Source organism: Pan paniscus, chromosome 7, assembly GCF_029289425.2.
Source record: "Pan paniscus chromosome 7, NHGRI_mPanPan1-v2.0_pri, whole genome shotgun sequence".
NCBI classification, from domain to species: Eukaryota; Metazoa; Chordata; class Mammalia; order Primates; family Hominidae; genus Pan; species Pan paniscus.
In genome coordinates, this window is record NC_073256.2 from 141,099,107 (window position 1) to 141,115,388 (window position 16,282).

Here is a 16,282-nt window from a genome sequence, read left to right on the forward strand (position 1 = left end):
TTGACACCCAGAAAGCCAATCACTGAGAAGATGACTGTTGCCAGGGAAGAAGGCTTTAATCGGGTGCTGCAGCTGAGGAGGTGGGAGATAGAGTCTTGAGTCCATCTACTCAAGCACCTAAAATCAGGGGTTTGTATAGCACGGCAGAAATGTAACCATGTATGGGAAAACAGAAATTAGGAAGGAGTGAGGAAGAGGAGTTGGTCAACAGGAAGCAGGTGGTCAGATAGGGAATCATGATGGGTGAAGGTCTGGTGTCTCTTTGCCCAGATGTGATGGTCTTATAAGTTTCAGCTCCTCGATATTATCTTGGGAGAGGGGATGATGACTGGGTTCCTGAGAAAAGAACTCAGGTAAGACAACTGTAACTTTCTCAAATTTTAAGACTTCGGGATCAATTTTTATGTTTATTCAAAAGAAACCATAAACATCAGTTCTAGGGGACAATTGGGCTGGTTTCAAATTGCTGTGTGTGTTGTGACTGGAAGGATGCATAAGACATGGTTCTTGGCCTCACAGAGCTCCTGGTCTCATTAGGGATATGGATATAGAGAATGACAAAGAAAAATACGGTAAGTGCTGTGATGGGATTGTGTGAAAGGAGCACACAGAAGGGGTGACACTAACTGCACAGGAGAGGGGGCAGGCAAGTCTTGCCTTCTAAGAGATGGTGAGGCTTGAGCTGCCACTGAAAGGAAATGTGGAAGTCAAGGGATAAATTTGGCTGGAAAAAGGGAGGAAGGACATTGTGTTAGGCATTCATCTTTTCAATCACCTTTTATTGAGCATCTATTATGTGCCAGGCATTGTTCTAGGTGCTGTAGTGTCAGTGGTAAACTTCCTTTCTAACAGTGGAGCAGGGTAGACAATGAGTCAGTAAGCAAATAAGATAATATTGGCTGGTGACAACTTCTGTGAAATCGATGCAGGATAATGTTATAGGGAGAGTTTGTGTGTGTTCTGAGGGCAGTGATGGGGATGGGACCTGATAGCGTGGCCAGGGTGAGCCTCTGGAGAGGTGACGTGCGTGCTGATATTAGCTCATGGGGCTGTTTGGGAGAAGGGGAGTTTTAGATAAAAGGAACTACAAGCACAGAAGTCCTGAGGCAGGAATAAGCATGACAAGTTTGAGGAACAACAGCAAAAAAGCCCAGGGTGGCTGGTGCCTGGAGAGTGAGGGGGAAAGTGGGTGTTCCAGAAGGAGTCAGAGACAAAGCAGCTGGGGACACAGGGAGCTCAGTGACGAAGACATTGCAGGGATCCTGGCTAGAAAGGTCAGAGGCTTGGGTTAGGGTGATAGCTATGGAGGTGGCAAAACACAGAAACTCTAAGATACTTGGAGAAATAGAACTGATAGGACTTCTGATACCTGATCCCTGAGGACTGAGGGATGGGAGGAATCCAATATGACTCCTAAGCATTTGGCTGGAGCAGCTGGGTAGATGGGGGTGGTTACTGAGATAGGGAAAACTGGGAATGGAACTGGTTTTGTGGGGGAATCAAGATTTTTGCTTTGGATGTGTTTAGTATGAGATGCTAATTGAGCATCCTGGTGGAGAGGAAGCAGCTCTCATAGAGGCTTGAGATATAAGACTGCCAAATTCTTCTGTGGAGGCAGGGTGCCTGAGGACAGCTCAGGAGAGAGCTGCAGTTAGGAAAGGCAAGGCTGGCTGTAGGGTGGGAATAGGCTGGAGGAGGGAGGTGCCTGGAGGTGGGGGGACCACCCTGGTCTGCTGTGTTAGTCTAGATGGGAAAGGATGACGACCTGAATCCATCTGGCACCTGCACCTCAGAGTGGCCTCCATGCTCAATAGACTGCTTCATGATTTCATTTCAGGGCCAGCCACCCAGCACAGAGCATGGAGTGACTTGCTTAGACAACAATACAGCCCACATAGAGGGAGCGCTTGGCAAGAGTCCATCCCTGTGCTAAGGGCTTCTGATACTTTATCTCATTTCATCCACACAAAGATCCTACAAGGCAGGCACCACTCCTCCACTTAGGCATAGATGCAATTGTTCTTGCTGTTGTTTTTGGTAAGCTGAAAGTAACACTAAATAAGGGGCCTCTAAAGACATTTCTCATCAGCAGGCAGAGTTGCCCTGTTGGTCCTGGAAGTAGGTTTGTTCTCATCTCTCTATAAATGTTCTTTTGTTTTTGATCCTTAAGTAGGGGAGCTTCGGAATTATCAACACCCCCATTTTACAGACGAGGAAGCTGAGTTTCAGATGGGCAAGGTGGCTTCCCAATATGACACAGCCTGTGAGTGGAGTCCCTGGTCTTGCTCCCTCCATGGAGGGTTAGGTGTAGGGAGACAAGGGCGGTGGCAGCACCATGCAGGTCTTTGACCAGAAGAAAAGCCAGTGTAATTAACAGTAATAGACAGACTAACGTTTCAGAAGGAAGAAAACCCTCTGATCTAACACATTTGAGAAAGACAATTGGCCATTTATACTTAAGCCTAAAGCTGGGAATCATTAAAAGACAACAATATATTATTTAACTTTTTGTAGGAAACATTCAATGTATATTGGTTTACTGTGAACTTTTCTTTAAGAGTAAGCCACGGATGGGCATTCAGTGTCATTTCCTCCTCCTCCTCCTCCCCCCTTCCTCCTCCCTCCTCCTCTTCCCCGTTCCTCCTCCTCTTCCCCTCGTCCTCCTTCTCCTCCCCTCCTCCTCCTCTTCCCCTTGTCCTCCTCCTCCTCCCCTCCTCCTCTCCCCTTCCTCCTCCTCCCCCTTCCCCCTCCTCCTCCTCCCTCCTCCTCCCTCCTCCTCCTCCTCCCCCCTCCTCCTCTTCCCCTCCTTCTCCTCTTCCCCTCGTCCTCCTCCTCCTCCTCTCCCCTTCCTCCTCCTCCTCCTCCTCCCTCCTCCTCCTCCCCCTCCCCTCCTCCTCCTCTCCCCTTCTCCTCCTCCTCCTTCCCCCTTCCTCCTTCTCCTCCCCTCCTCCTCCTCCCTCCTCCTCCTCCCCCCTCCTCCTCCCCCCTTCTCCTCCTCTTCCCCTCATCCTCCTCCTCCCCCCTCCTCCTCCTCTTCCCCTCATCCTCCTCCTCCTCATCCCCCTCCTCCTCTTCCCCTCATCCTCCTCCTCCTCCCCCTCCTCCTCTTCCCCTCATCCTCCTCCTCTCCCCTTCTTCCTCCTCCTCCTCCTTTGAAACACAGCTTTAGCTAGTCTTTCCAAAGCATCCAATTTAGCTTTCACAGAAACAGGAAGTCTTTCTTTGTGTACTTACAGTTGATCGATGTATTTAATATTTAATTAAATTGGGTAATTGCAATAGTAAGTACAACAGATAGAACAGGTTTGGGAATAAATCCAATCTACTATTGCAAAGTGCAGGATCCACCAGAAGAGAGAAGGGCTCCTACCCAGTCCCCAGCAGCCACCAGCCTTCAGAGCCCCAGGGCATGCACCAATAGACTTTGCAGAGTAAATGGAGAGTGCTGGTTAATCTGGCACATAAGTTAAGTGAGATTTATATAAAAGAGCCCCTACTGGTGGGGTGTGGTGGCTCATGCCTATAATCCTAGCACTTTGGGAGCCCGAGGTGAGTGGATCACCTGAGGCCAGGAGTTCGAGACCAGCCTGGCCAACATGGCAAAAATCTGTCTCTACTAAAAATACAAAAATTAGGTGGGCCTGGTGGCACGTACCTGTAGTCCCAGCTACATGGGAGGCTGAGGCAGGAGAATTGCTTGAGCCCAGAAGGCGGAGGTTGCAGTGAGCCAAGATCACGCCACTGCACTCCAGTCTAGGCGACAGAGCAAGATTCTATCTCCAAAAAAAAAAAAAAAAAAAGAGCCCCTACTGACAGAAATACACACACAGTATATGTTTGTGTATGCCAGACACTTGAAATGAATGAATGAATGAAATACTTGTGTGGAAATGATTTTGCTTTTCTGGTTCTTTTTTCCTTCTGGCTCAATCTTTTATAAAGACTGGTTCTAATTTGAACTGGTTCAGTAGGATTTTAAAAACAGCTGATTTTGTTTTCCATGCAGTAAAAAAAAATTGCTTGGGTTGGGTTCAGAGTTCAGACAATTAGTGCAGTCCATTTTGGTTTATGAGTCATATTCTCCTGGTCCACATTACTCATAGCAAGGAATGATTCAAAACCAGTGCCTTTTCCTTCTGGCTCTGAGTCTAAAAATGCCTTAGGTCTCTTTTGTTCTGAGCTGTTCCTGTTCTAAGCAATCCTAAAATGACACTTATTGGAGACCAAAAATCATGAACAGAAGGAGACTGACATAAAACCCCACTTGATTGTGATGCTGAAGACAGTCATCACACTATGGAGTAGGCAGCCCCCATGGAAACCACTAACTCCTCTCACTCAAATGCTTGCTGAGCAGATTGGCCCTCCCAGCTGCAGGCCTGTTTTCCAGGAAGAGGCCCAATCCCATCGCAAAAGCCCTGCAGACTCCCCAGGGACTGGTCAAAAGCTAGCTTCCTTAGTTTCCCCATTTTGTACTCATATTTCTCGGATGTTCTTTCTTTTCCCTTCCCTTGTGTGGTATTAACATTGGCTGTACACATTTTGGGCTTGTTTAACGTTGTTTACATTAGGAACAAAAGACATCAGTATTTCCGGTTTAGTCACAAAGAAGTCATGGGACATTCTCTTCAGAGCCTTGGGACAATTCCTTGGGTACCAGGCGGCAGAGATCCAAGGAGCACTCAGTGACAGCCTGCCTTGGGCACAAATTCTGCCATCCAAAATGGAAGTACAATCAGTCCACATGCAGGGCATTACGTGATTTGCTTTGATTCTTCTCATGGCCTCCCCGCCTCCCCACTTTTTTAGAGAGAGAATCTTGCTCTGTTGCCCAAGCTGGAGTGCACTAGCACAATCATGGCTCACTGTAGCATCAAACTCCTGGGCTCAAGCAATTCCCCTGCCTCAGTCTCCCAAGTAGCTGGGACTACAGGTTCATATCACCATGCCCAGCTAATTGTCTTTTTTTTTTTTTTGTAGAGACAGGGTCTTGCTATGTTGCCCAGGCTGGTCTCAAACTCCTAGACTCAAGTGATCCTCCTGCCTCGGCCTCCTAAAGCATTGGGATTACAAGCATGAGCCCCTCTGCCTGGCTCATGGCCCCTTTTTATAGGAGCTGCCTTCCTACTATCTTGTCTAGCTGTGCTGTTTTCAAGATGTCAAAATTACCCTTGTAGCATGAACCATATGGTATTGGATGAATGTTGAAGACATTGTATGAATTCATGTTTAGCTTAATATAGATCCAGATGGATCTATATCTATGTCTATATCTCTATTTATGTCTATGTCTATATCATCACCTACATATATGTATAAATAATTATAGATAAATTGGAGGCCATTATTCTAAAAGAAGTAACTCAGGAATGGAAAACCAAATACCATATGTTCTCACTTATAAGTAGGAGCTAAGCTATGGGTAGGCAAAGACATACAGGGTGGTATAATGGACTTTGAAGACTAAAAAGCAGGGAAGGGCAAGGGGGTGAGGGACAAAAAACTACATATTTCTTACAGTGTATGCTATTCGGGTAACAGTTGCACTAAAATCTCAAACTCCACCACTATGCAATTCATCCATGTAACCAAAAACTACTTGTACCCCAAAAGCTATTGAAACTAAAAAAAGATGTGTGTGTATACATGGTGTATTAGTCTGTTTTCATGCTGTTGATAAAGACATACCTGAGACTGGGTAATTTATACAGAAAAAAGAATTTAATGCACTTACAGTTCCACGTGGCTGGGGAGGCCTCACAATCATGGTGGAAGGCAAGGAGGAGCAAGTCACATCTTACGTGGATGGCAGCAGGAGAAAAAAGAGAGCTTGTGTAGGGAAACTCCCCCCTTACAGAATCATTAGATCTTGTGAGACTTATTCACTGTCACGAGAACAGCAAGGGAAAGACCTGCCCCCATGATTCAATTACCTCCCACCGGGCCCCTCCCACAACACTTGAGAATTCAAGATAAGATTTGGGTGGGGACACAGCCAAACCATATCATTGGGTTAGTATACATACTTATATTTCCTACTTCTGACTGCTGAGTTGGCTCAGAAGCAATGACACCCCAGTAGCAATGAGCAGAACCAGGGTCTACATCTTGGTATCCAACCCCATTTTCCAATAAAAAGAGTCAGGGCTCCTTGAAGAAATGACTGATTCTAGGGCTGGGAAAGGGAATGTGCAAGATGGGCCTGGAGCATCTCGTAGGACTCTATTTGAAATAACTCAGGAATGGAAAACAAAAGTATACCACCCTGTATGCCTTTGCCTACCCATAGCTTAACTCCTGCTTATAAGTGAGAACATATGGTATTTGGTTTTCCATTCCAGAAACTAAAGAAATACTGAAAAAGCAAAATGAGAGGGTATGTCAAAGGGACACAGAAGCCAACTGCAAGAGTTCCCAACAGAAAAAGCTGGAACTATTTGAGCAACAAAGTAAATAATATGCTATTGGGTTATAACCCAAAGTATACAATAAATTATCATAAATCTATACTGATTTAAAATAATTAGTGACTACATCAACAAATGGGGAAGAACAGACAAATCTCCTGTTTAAAAGAATATTAAATAATTTATGTAGATACTCCCCCTCAAGGAGGTGGGACCTAACTCTACATCCCTTGAGCATGGGCTGCACGTGGGGACCTCCTTTTAATGAGTACAGTACAGAAAGGGGGAACAAGAAGAGTAACTTTTTAGCAGAGAGACCTGACCAACACTCTCTGAGCCGGGTGTTCAAAGTCAGCCTCAACAGTGGTATGTGGTATTGGTAGCATGTTAATAGCACATACCCTTGATCGGATGTGATAAGAATGGTACTTTACCTCTATGATACTCCTCAAACCCATAACCCCAGTCTAGCCATGGGAAAAACATCAGATAAACCCAAATTGAAGGACGTTCTACAAAATTCCTGACTGTACTCCTCAAAGCCGTCAAGGTCATGAAAAATAAGGAATATCTACGGAACTGTCACAGCCAGATGGCGCCTAAAGAGACACGATGAACAAATGTAACGTGGTGTCCTGGATGGAACCTGGGACAGAAAAGCAACATTAGGTAGAAACTAAGGAGAAGCGAAGGAAGTCTGGGCTTTACTCAGCTGTGATGTATCAATCCTCATTTATAAGTTATGACAAATGTACCGTTATTAGTGTCAGTGATATGGGAAATTGGCAGTAGGTATATAGGAACTCTTGCTAATGTTGTTACTTCTCTGTAAATCTAAAATTTACAGAAATAAAATAAAATGAAGAGTTTATTTTGAATAATCTTCCTGCACCCCTGGCCATTTCTTTTCTTTCTCCTGATCCTATGTCTCCCAACATACTGGTCTGCACCCTATGCCCTGATCATGAGAGAAATTGCCTCAATACGGACAGGCTGACTTAACATCTCTTCTGGGGGCTTTCACTCATTGGCACGGGGAGCTGAATACTATTTCTGGTTTTCTGGCACCCTTATTTCTCAGCTTATCTGAGAAATAAGCTTTCTGGGGGCTTATCTGAGGCATTTTGATTGGCTCTAACATGGTTTGAGACATTGTTTGGAGTCTGGAGGACCTCTGTGCATTCGTCTCTTGCTGCTGAAGGAGTCAGGCTGCACACCTTTGGCCAGGAACACGTTGCCTGTGGCTGAGGATGGTGGGGTCTTCTGGGGGCTGTCATGTCTGACCCTCAGTGGGCCGATATCCACTGAAAAGCAGCCGTTTGTCCCTCGTCACGGTCTGCTTCCTTTGCTTCTTCTCTACCTCGCTCCTTTACGTGGTAAAACCTGTCTCATCTAGACCATTATTTTCATCTCCCTTTTCCTCTTAATCTTCCCTTTTCAACACTCTCCTGAGGAGAGATTTACAAGGATTGATGATATGGTTATACGGGGTGCCTCGAACATCAGAACTTAAAATTTTTAAAATAAGAAACTGGCAACAAGGCGTTTTGTCCAGGCAGGAGTCTCTTGAATGGCTCAACCCCTCTTAAGTAAAATAGATTGTGTGCAATGCCAGAACCAGCCCAGATGCTCCCTCTGTGCAAATTAGCAGAAAGCACCCTCTCTAAGCAGCTGCAGACCTGCAGCAAAGTCTTGGTGTGGGGAGAACGAGGGCTCAATTTCAGACCCCAGAAGTACCCTCAGCCAGGCAGCTTTGCACAGTAGACAACCTATACAACGATTCACTGTGAATGAGGCTCAATTTCAGACCCCAGATATCCCCTCAGCCAGGCAGCTTTGCACAGTAGACAACCTATACAACGATTCACTGTGACCCTAAAATGTACAGTGGGTGGCAGCTCATTTTTCCAGGGAAATAGCGTTCAGGATAATGATTTCTTCTCATGCTGGTTGGTACCTGAGGACAGGGTGCAGATTGTCTTTGGAGTACCCTGGGAGAAATGAGATTAAGACCTAGACCAAGGGGAATGCTGTCATCAGTTCCTATTGGTTCATAAGAGCCAATAGCTAATTTTTCAACACTTGTAGAAGCTGGTTGCTAAACATTTTAAAAAATTAAGTTATATAAATGTACAATGAAAATATATTGATAACAGATGTAATAAATACTCAAAATTCATTCCTAATTATGGACTTCATTTTACTATTGACTATGCTTTTCAAGTTATTGACGTCTCTTGTATGTGTTTGGTGGGAACACTGTATATCCGTATGCTATTGCTCTGCTTTTCTAAGCCAGGGCTCTGTGTCGTCATGGCACTTTCTTGAAATTGGCATGGTGAGAGTATTTACACCATGGAAATGGACAAACGCTATGCATCAGTCTTTCTCACCACCCACCACTGATTGTTAAACATCAACCAACACACCACAGCCCCTGACTGTGGCCCAGTGGGACCCAGTGTTTCCAGAAACTCTCTGACACATGGTCCTGACTGAGGTCATCTTGTGGGAAACGACACCAAAATCCTCAAAGAAGAATTCACCATGAGGAGAGGGAGGGAAGACTGGAATGGGGACCCAGGTTCAGCACAAGGTTTAGGGCTTCAGGGGAGGCTGGGCGATACCACATGGTCCCTGGTCCCAGTCACACTGGGAACCATAGGGAATGTGGAGCTTGAACCAAAAAGGGTGGAACCTTGGAGCCTGAATGTGGGACACCCCCATGGGAAGGACGGGGTGGTACCTCAAAATTACGTTTAGAGTAAAACCCGAACACCTGACTGTGGCCTGTGAGGTGCTGCTCCACCAGGGCCCTGACCACCCCTCGCTCTGTCCTCCTTCACACAGCATCAACCACTGGCTGTCCAGGGATCTCTCGGCCACCTCTGTTCTTTCGTATGTCATCCCCATGTACTCTGTGCTCAAAACTCCCCCTGCCTAGTGTATGGGTGGTTCCTCCCACCCCTCAGTCTCTCCTCAGAGAGGCTTCCTGGCTGCCCATGTAAAGAAGTTCCCTGCTCCCTCCCTTGCAGTCCAGCCCCCATCACCACACACCACAGGCTCCAGTTTCTTTCTTTTATGGCTGGCTTTATAAACCATGCTCAATTTCCGACTGGGTTTGTTTATTTGACAGTTGTTTGTCTCCCTGCAAACCAGAAGAAGCACCATAAGGGCAGAATGAGGTGTGAGGGGCTTGCCCTGGAACCCTCAGCATCTAGCACAGTGCCCGGTGCATGGCTTGCAGTTCAGGCTCATTACATGATTGGAATAGGGACCGGCCAGTTGCCCTCCAGCCCTTTGGACTTGAAAGCCTGAGTCCTGGCGAGGGGTGGGGCTGAAAAGAAATGACAAAGGGCTATTGCCTCCAGTCTCCATCAGGCCCCAGAAGTCCAGATTAGGCAGTGCCACCTGTGCATCAGAAGGAAGTGGGGTGTGTGTGTGTGTGTGTGCACACATGCACATGTGTGTGCATGCATGCAGGAGGGCATTTTGCCTATTCGATGTGATTGAGGCCCATGTAGGGTCCCAGCAACCTGAGCAGAAGAAATAGGAGAGTTAGAGGCCAGAGAAGACTAAGAACGTGAGTGGCCAGTGCCACTCCAAGGGGCTCATGGGAGCAATGTCCCACCCTGGACCCTGGTGTCCCGCCCTGGCCCACTCTGGAGGATGCCTCCCTGCCTTCCTCTGCTGTGCCCCTCCCCGTGGGCTGGGAAGTCCTTGGGGTCCAGGAGACACACCCACTTGTGGCTTGGACACCCTTTTCTTGACCTAGCTCCTGAGACTTCAAAATGCCCTGCCCTGAGCCCTGAGCTGAGCCCTGAGCTTCCAGGGTTGCTGCGGGTCTCTTCCCAGGGTCCATAGCAGGTTGTGGAAAGAAGTTGGCTGGGTGGGCCAAGCTGTCCTCATAGGTCCCTCCCAGTTCAGGACAGACGCAGAAGCTGAAGAGATGGGCTGGACCCACACATTTGAGGGGTGGGCCTGCATGGGGGAGCCACGTGGAAGCCCCGGCACTGCTGAGAGGGATCTGTGGAGGGCTGAAGCTCCCACAGTAAGTCATGGGACGCCCTTGGCTCCTGGGGTGGGGTGGGAGGACTTTCAGCTTCTTCTATGGTTCACCCAGACCAGCTCCCCAGAATCTATTCACCCACAAAACCCAGGTGACTCACTGTGAGTGAGAAATAGTGTGGAGCCCAGTCAGGGCCTGGCACAGAATTCCATGGGGAATGGCATACCTTGGCAGAATATGCTCTCCTCTGTGCATCCCTGGAGGTGGGGTTTGGAGCCCCCTACCTATCTAAGCATTTGGGTGGCAGGAGCTGGCATTCCTTTAGTGGCCCTAGAGGAAGGGGCTAGTATGAGGAACAGGGCTGTGCAGTGGGGAGATGTCAAGATGGTGATGCTCTCCTCTCTCCCTTCTTTCTATTTTTATCCTCCCCATTCCCTCTCTCCACAGGCAGGAGGGCTGGGGGCACAGGGAGAAGTCAGAGGGACCTGGGCAGGGCAGGGGTGTGTGGAAGGGAAAAAAGAAGACATTCCTGAGTTGCCTCTGTGGGAGAGGAAGGGTGGGGCATACCTGGGACAGACCAGACCCCAGGCGAGTACCCAGAAACTGGCTCCAGCTTGCAAGTGATGAGCAATATTGAGCAGCCACAGAAAGGAACCTTGATGTCTCACTCAGCAAAATTTTAGACAAAAGCACTCATGGACCATGAGCTAGTCTGGCGAAGAGCACGGGCATTAGAGGCAGAAGGACTTGGGTTGAATTCTGGCCCTGGTACTTTATGTGGGCGATCTTGAGTAAATGACCTGGCTTCTCCATCTTATCAGCCTCAGTTTCTCCACCTGTAAAATATCTTCTTGCTTGTCTCTGTGTGAATTATGGCCATTAACAGTCTCAAATTGTGTCTGTTTTTAATAGATCTCTTTTCAGTCCATTGATTTGTTTTTCTGTCCTTACCACGAGCTCGGATCCCAAAAACTGGTTGTTTTGTTTCTGGTTATAAAAGCAAAGACCAGCTTTGGCAACAAACAGGTAAATACAAATACGTTTTGTCACTGAGCTTGGTTCTAGAAAATAATTTTTTATGTATTAAAGTTTATAATGATGGCAATGACTATTAAGTAGATAAACCAGGATGTTGAAGACACTGATGTTAACATAACTTCTTAATATGTCCATCACTGTTTTATAGCAACTAAAAAGACAATTATGGCATCTATCCTTAACTGACTGGGCTGTTTGTTATATGTTGATCACACCCCAAATGGTGTGAATGAGATTGTGCTACTTAGTAGTGTCAGGCACAAATAATCAGCCAATGAATGATAACTATGATTATTGGACCAAGGTGTTCAGGTTCTCTTGACAGATCCCTCTATGTCTAGCAGCCACTAAAGTGATTTCCCAAAGCCCAGATGTGATCATGTTCTTCGCTTAAACATCTCCAATGACTGCTGTTGCCCAGAGGACCAAACTCATGCTTGGCAGGCAGAACCATGGCTGATGTGGTTCAAACCTATTTTCACAGCTGCTTTGCCTGCCTGCCAGGGCCATTCCTTTCTTTCCACACATCTGTGCCCCAGGAGAATGGATTTCACCTCTCCCTGAACACACCCTGCCCACTCAGGCTTCTCCAGCCTCTGCTTGTGCCCTTCTTCCTTTATTTTTCTGGAGAGCTTCTATGCATTCTTTAAAACCCAGCACAAATGCATCTCTGGGAAGTGTTCCCCAGTTCCCCATGCAGAGCTGTGTGTTCTCTCTTCTTACTCATAGGTAGAGCCCTTTACCTGCTTGATATGGTTTGGCTCTGCGTCCCCATCCAAATCTCATCTTGAATTGTAATCCCCATGTGTCGAGGGAGGGACCTGCTGGGAGGTGATTAGATCATGGGGGGAGTTTCCCCCATGCTGTTCTTATGATAGTGAGTGAGTTCTCATAAGATCTGATGGTTTAAAAGTGTGGCACTTCCCCTCCCCCATCTCTCCTGCCACCATGTAACACGTGCTTTGCTTCCCCTTTACCTTCTGCCATGATTGTAAGTTTCCTGAGACCTCCCCAGCCAGGTGGAAATGTGAGTCAATTAAACCCATTTTCTTTATAAATTACCCAGTCTCAGGTAGTTCTTTACTGCAGTGTGAAAATGAACAGTGTGAAAATGAACAAATATACTGCTCTTATTAATGCACTTACAGCATTCTATTGAATAAAAGAGACATTATTGACCTGGGAATGAACTGCACCAAGGGGAGTCAGTGTTCTACTTGTCTTTGTATCCTCAGAGCACAGCACAGTGATTGGCAGATAGTAGGGAATTAAGCAGATGAATGAATACAGACCCATTCCCATGTACTTCAACTGATTTTTCCAATAAAGGCAGTTAGTAGCATGATTCCTGGTGTCAGCCAGCCCTGGATTGAAATGCTAGTTGACATGGTTTGGCTCTATGTCACCACCCAAATCTCATCACAAATTGTAATCCTCACGTGTCAATTGTAATCCCCAGGAAAGACCTGGTGGGAGGTGATTGGATCATGGGGTCTGTGTCCCCCATGCTGTTCTCGTCACAGTGAGGGCGTTCTCATGAGATCTGATGGTTTTATAAGTGGCTCTTCCCCCTTCACTCACCACTCTTTCTTTCCTGCTGCCACATAAGACGTGCCTCCTCCCCTTCCACCATGATTGTAAGTTTCCTGAGGCCTCCCCAGCCCTGCGGAACTGTGAGTCACTTAAACCTCTTTTCTTTATAAATTACCCAGTCTTGGTAATTTTTTACCGGTAATTATAGCAGTGTGAAAACAGCACTTGTAAATGAATTTAGATAGGTTACTTAATGTGTCAGTTTCCTCAACTGATAATTGGGAGTAATATTAACCACATAGAGCTGTGGGGAGGATTAAGAATGAAATTGGACTACTCAGTGTCAGGCACAAATAATCAGCCAATGAATGACAACTATGATTATTGGGCCAAAGTGTCCAGGTTCTCTTGAGAGATCCCTCTATGTCTAGCAACACATGGCTATGAGACTAAAGTTTTGGAACACAGAATCTATTGGTGTGGAACCAATTCACTTCAGAGGTAGACCATTGATCTTGATCTTGCTGGCACTTTGCTCAGCTTAATTGTATTTGAAGATCAGATGGAAGACTCAAGTGGGTCAAATGTCTAGAGAAGAAAACCCAGTTAAACCAGGTAGCAGATTAGGGAATTTTACCCTTAGTTACAGTTTACAAAAGCAAATGAATTGTTTCCTTATGACTAGCCTTGATTAGTGACCACTAAAAAAATGTAGGTTTGAATTTCACAAGTCATACATTTCCAAGAGAAGAGCCCAAACTTATCAAGACAATCTTTGGAAAAGCAGCTGATAGAGGCATAATCCACAACTTTAATTAACAATGAGGCTTTCAAATTGAACACACAGAAGGAAAATTAATAAATTGTTTCATTTTGTCTTTCCTGTACCTTACTTGTGTGATGCATATCCTTCTAAATGTGCCATTACAAATGCGTGGTTTTTTCATCAACTGCTGATTTCATTAGTGTTTAGAAAACATCCAGTTACCATGCTAAAAGAAAGTGAAGAGGCAGCCTAGATGCTTGCTAAGCCAGAGTTCAAGGTGCCCTGACCACGCATCTTAACGTTACTGCCCTTAACTTAAACAGCTTGGCCTGGCTGCGCCACTTAAGCTGCCAAGAAAGTAATCCGGGACTCTTAAGGGTTTTCGTGCGGGAGTCTCGTTTGCAAGTTTGATTTGGAATGTGCTCTTGACAAAGGCGGTTCCACCCTGTGTTCCTATTGCCCTGGCTTGGCTCAGTGCAAGAGGGCTACTAGCAGTTTCCGGAAGTCCCCGGAGGTATCTGAGCGAACCATGTCAGAGAGAGACTTCTGATACTTCTCTTGGAACTTTGCTTTGATCCCCTGAAGGTCCACCTGTAGAAAAAATAACAGCAATGGAGATAAGAACATTTATGGTGTGTTCACAAACAGTGGGCACTGTTCTACACATGTTATACTCATTTGCTCATTCATGCCTTAAAACAGCCCTTGAGATAGGGCTTTATTTCCTATCATTATTTCCTTTATCACATTATTTCAATTTTGTGATCAGGAAAGGGAAGGCAGAGGTCAATTCCCCAAAGGTTGCAGAGGTGTCCACGTGTGTGTGTGTTCCACTAAAACTCTTGAATTTCTTTTTTTTTTTTTTTTTTGAGACAGAGCTTCGCTCTTGTTGCCGAGGCTGGAGTGCAATGGTGCAGTCTCGGCTCACTGCAATCTCCGCCTCCTGGGTTCAAGTGATTGTCCTGCCTCAGCCCCCCAAGTAGCTGGGATTACAGTCAACCACCATGCCTGGCTAATTTTTTTCTGTATTTTTAGTAGAGACGGGGGTTTCATCATATTGGCCAGACTGGTCTCGAACTCGTGACCTCAGGTGATCTACCCACCTCAGCTCCCAGAGTGCTGGGATTACAGGCGTGAGCCACCGTGCCTGGCCCTAAAACTCTTGAATTTCATACAGTTTTTACATGTTACAAAGTATTATCTTTCTTTTGAGTTTTAACATTTATTTGAAAATGAATTGCCCTAAGCTAGCAGGACTGTACACAACCTGGCAGTGAGCCTGAATTGGCCTGCAGGCTGTAGTTGGTTGACCCCTGGTATAAAATTAAGAAAATTGTCAACACAGAGATGTGGAATAATTAAGCAGTTTTTCCCTCATACCCTGATTAGCAAGGATATTAGTACCAGTCAACACAACTCAAATCACTAGCAACTTGTAGGATTTATTTTGAATCTAATTTATTGGAAGCTTGAAAAACCCAGGTGCTAGAAGTGATGATAGGACTCAGGAGAAAAATAAATCCAAAGATTGCTCTGCCAGAAGATTCTTACAGCCTAGCAAAGGAGACGATACTTGTACCAGAAAAGATGTAATTCCAGGTGGCACATAATGGATCTCATAAAAGAAGCAGAGAACTCTTTTTAACCAGGAGTCTTTCTGTTCTTTTCTTTTTTGGCTTAGTCCCTACCTTGTACCCCAGACCCAAAAAGTGTGGCTCAGGGATCTGATTCTTTCTTCTCTTGCCCCAGTGACAGGGCTGAGCTGAGACAGTGAGAGAAATGATCAGGATGGGAGTATGTGGGGGAGTGAGGGAGAGTTTGCAGTGGATGCGGAGCAGGTGGCAGACACTACAGGAGACAGGTGGAGTCTGTCTCTCCCCCAGCCTGTGTGTCCCCCTGCTCCGCTGCTTGGCTCCTTGCCCCGTGCTGGGACACGGGCAGGAAGGTGGAGGGTGGGTAGGGATGGGGTGCACAGGGCTCTGTTCTGTGGCTTTGGGAGATTAGGAAATCTGGCCAAACTACTATATCTAGCCAGGCCCGAAGCCTTCTGAGGGAACTGCCCACATGTTGAGATGGCCCAGGACGTGTGGTTGATTCTGAGATGGGACAGAGCTTCTTGGAATAAAACACTCCGTGGGCCACGTCGGAGTGATCACGGAACCCTCACAAGCCCTTCGGATGGATCCAGTCTCTCTGGGGGTCATTTGGAATCCTGGGTCTTCTTTGTGTTCAACCTGTCCCTTTTGAGTCCCTCAAGATCTCTCATCTCTCAGTGACTTTGGCTGGAGGTCGAGTTGCTAAGAGACAGAGGGACGGACAAGGCAGAAGACCTGGAGAGAAAGGAGGGAGAGGGATTTGGAGCCATGGAGGAGAGAGGCAGAGGCATGGCAGGAGCAGAGCAGAGAGACTGGCAAAGGGAAAGAGGGGAGAGAGAGAGACATGGCCTTCAATAGAAAAAGATGAGTTGTGGAGGAGGAGAAAGGAGGGGAGGAGAAATTCCAGGAATAGAAATAAAAAAGCAAGAACCGT

At 46.4% G+C, this 16,282-nt stretch overlaps 2 protein-coding genes across 25 annotated transcripts in view; one reads left to right on the plus strand and one right to left on the minus strand.

Annotated features, from left to right (window-relative positions):
• The window catches only part of FAM91A1 (family with sequence similarity 91 member A1), a 203,298-nt gene that overhangs the window by 54,640 nt on the left and 132,376 nt on the right, over positions 1-16,282 (plus strand). For 2 of the 23 annotated variants that reach the window (XM_055116914.2, XM_055116928.2), the window contains exon 3: positions 11,329-11,442. The exons of the other annotated variants lie outside the window; for them this stretch is intronic. The gene's annotated coding sequence lies outside the window, so the exon portion shown is untranslated. The remainder of the gene's footprint in view (positions 1-11,328; positions 11,443-16,282) is intronic. 23 annotated transcript variants of the gene reach the window in all.
• ANXA13 (annexin A13) overlaps positions 13,779-16,282 on the minus strand; it is a 56,978-nt gene continuing 54,474 nt past the window's right edge. For both annotated transcript variants that reach the window (XM_055116935.3, XM_055116934.3), the window contains one exon: positions 13,779-14,344. In XM_055116935.3, the coding sequence (XP_054972910.2) occupies positions 14,225-14,344 (120 nt within the window). In that variant the 3' untranslated portion in view covers positions 13,779-14,224. The remainder of the gene's footprint in view (positions 14,345-16,282) is intronic.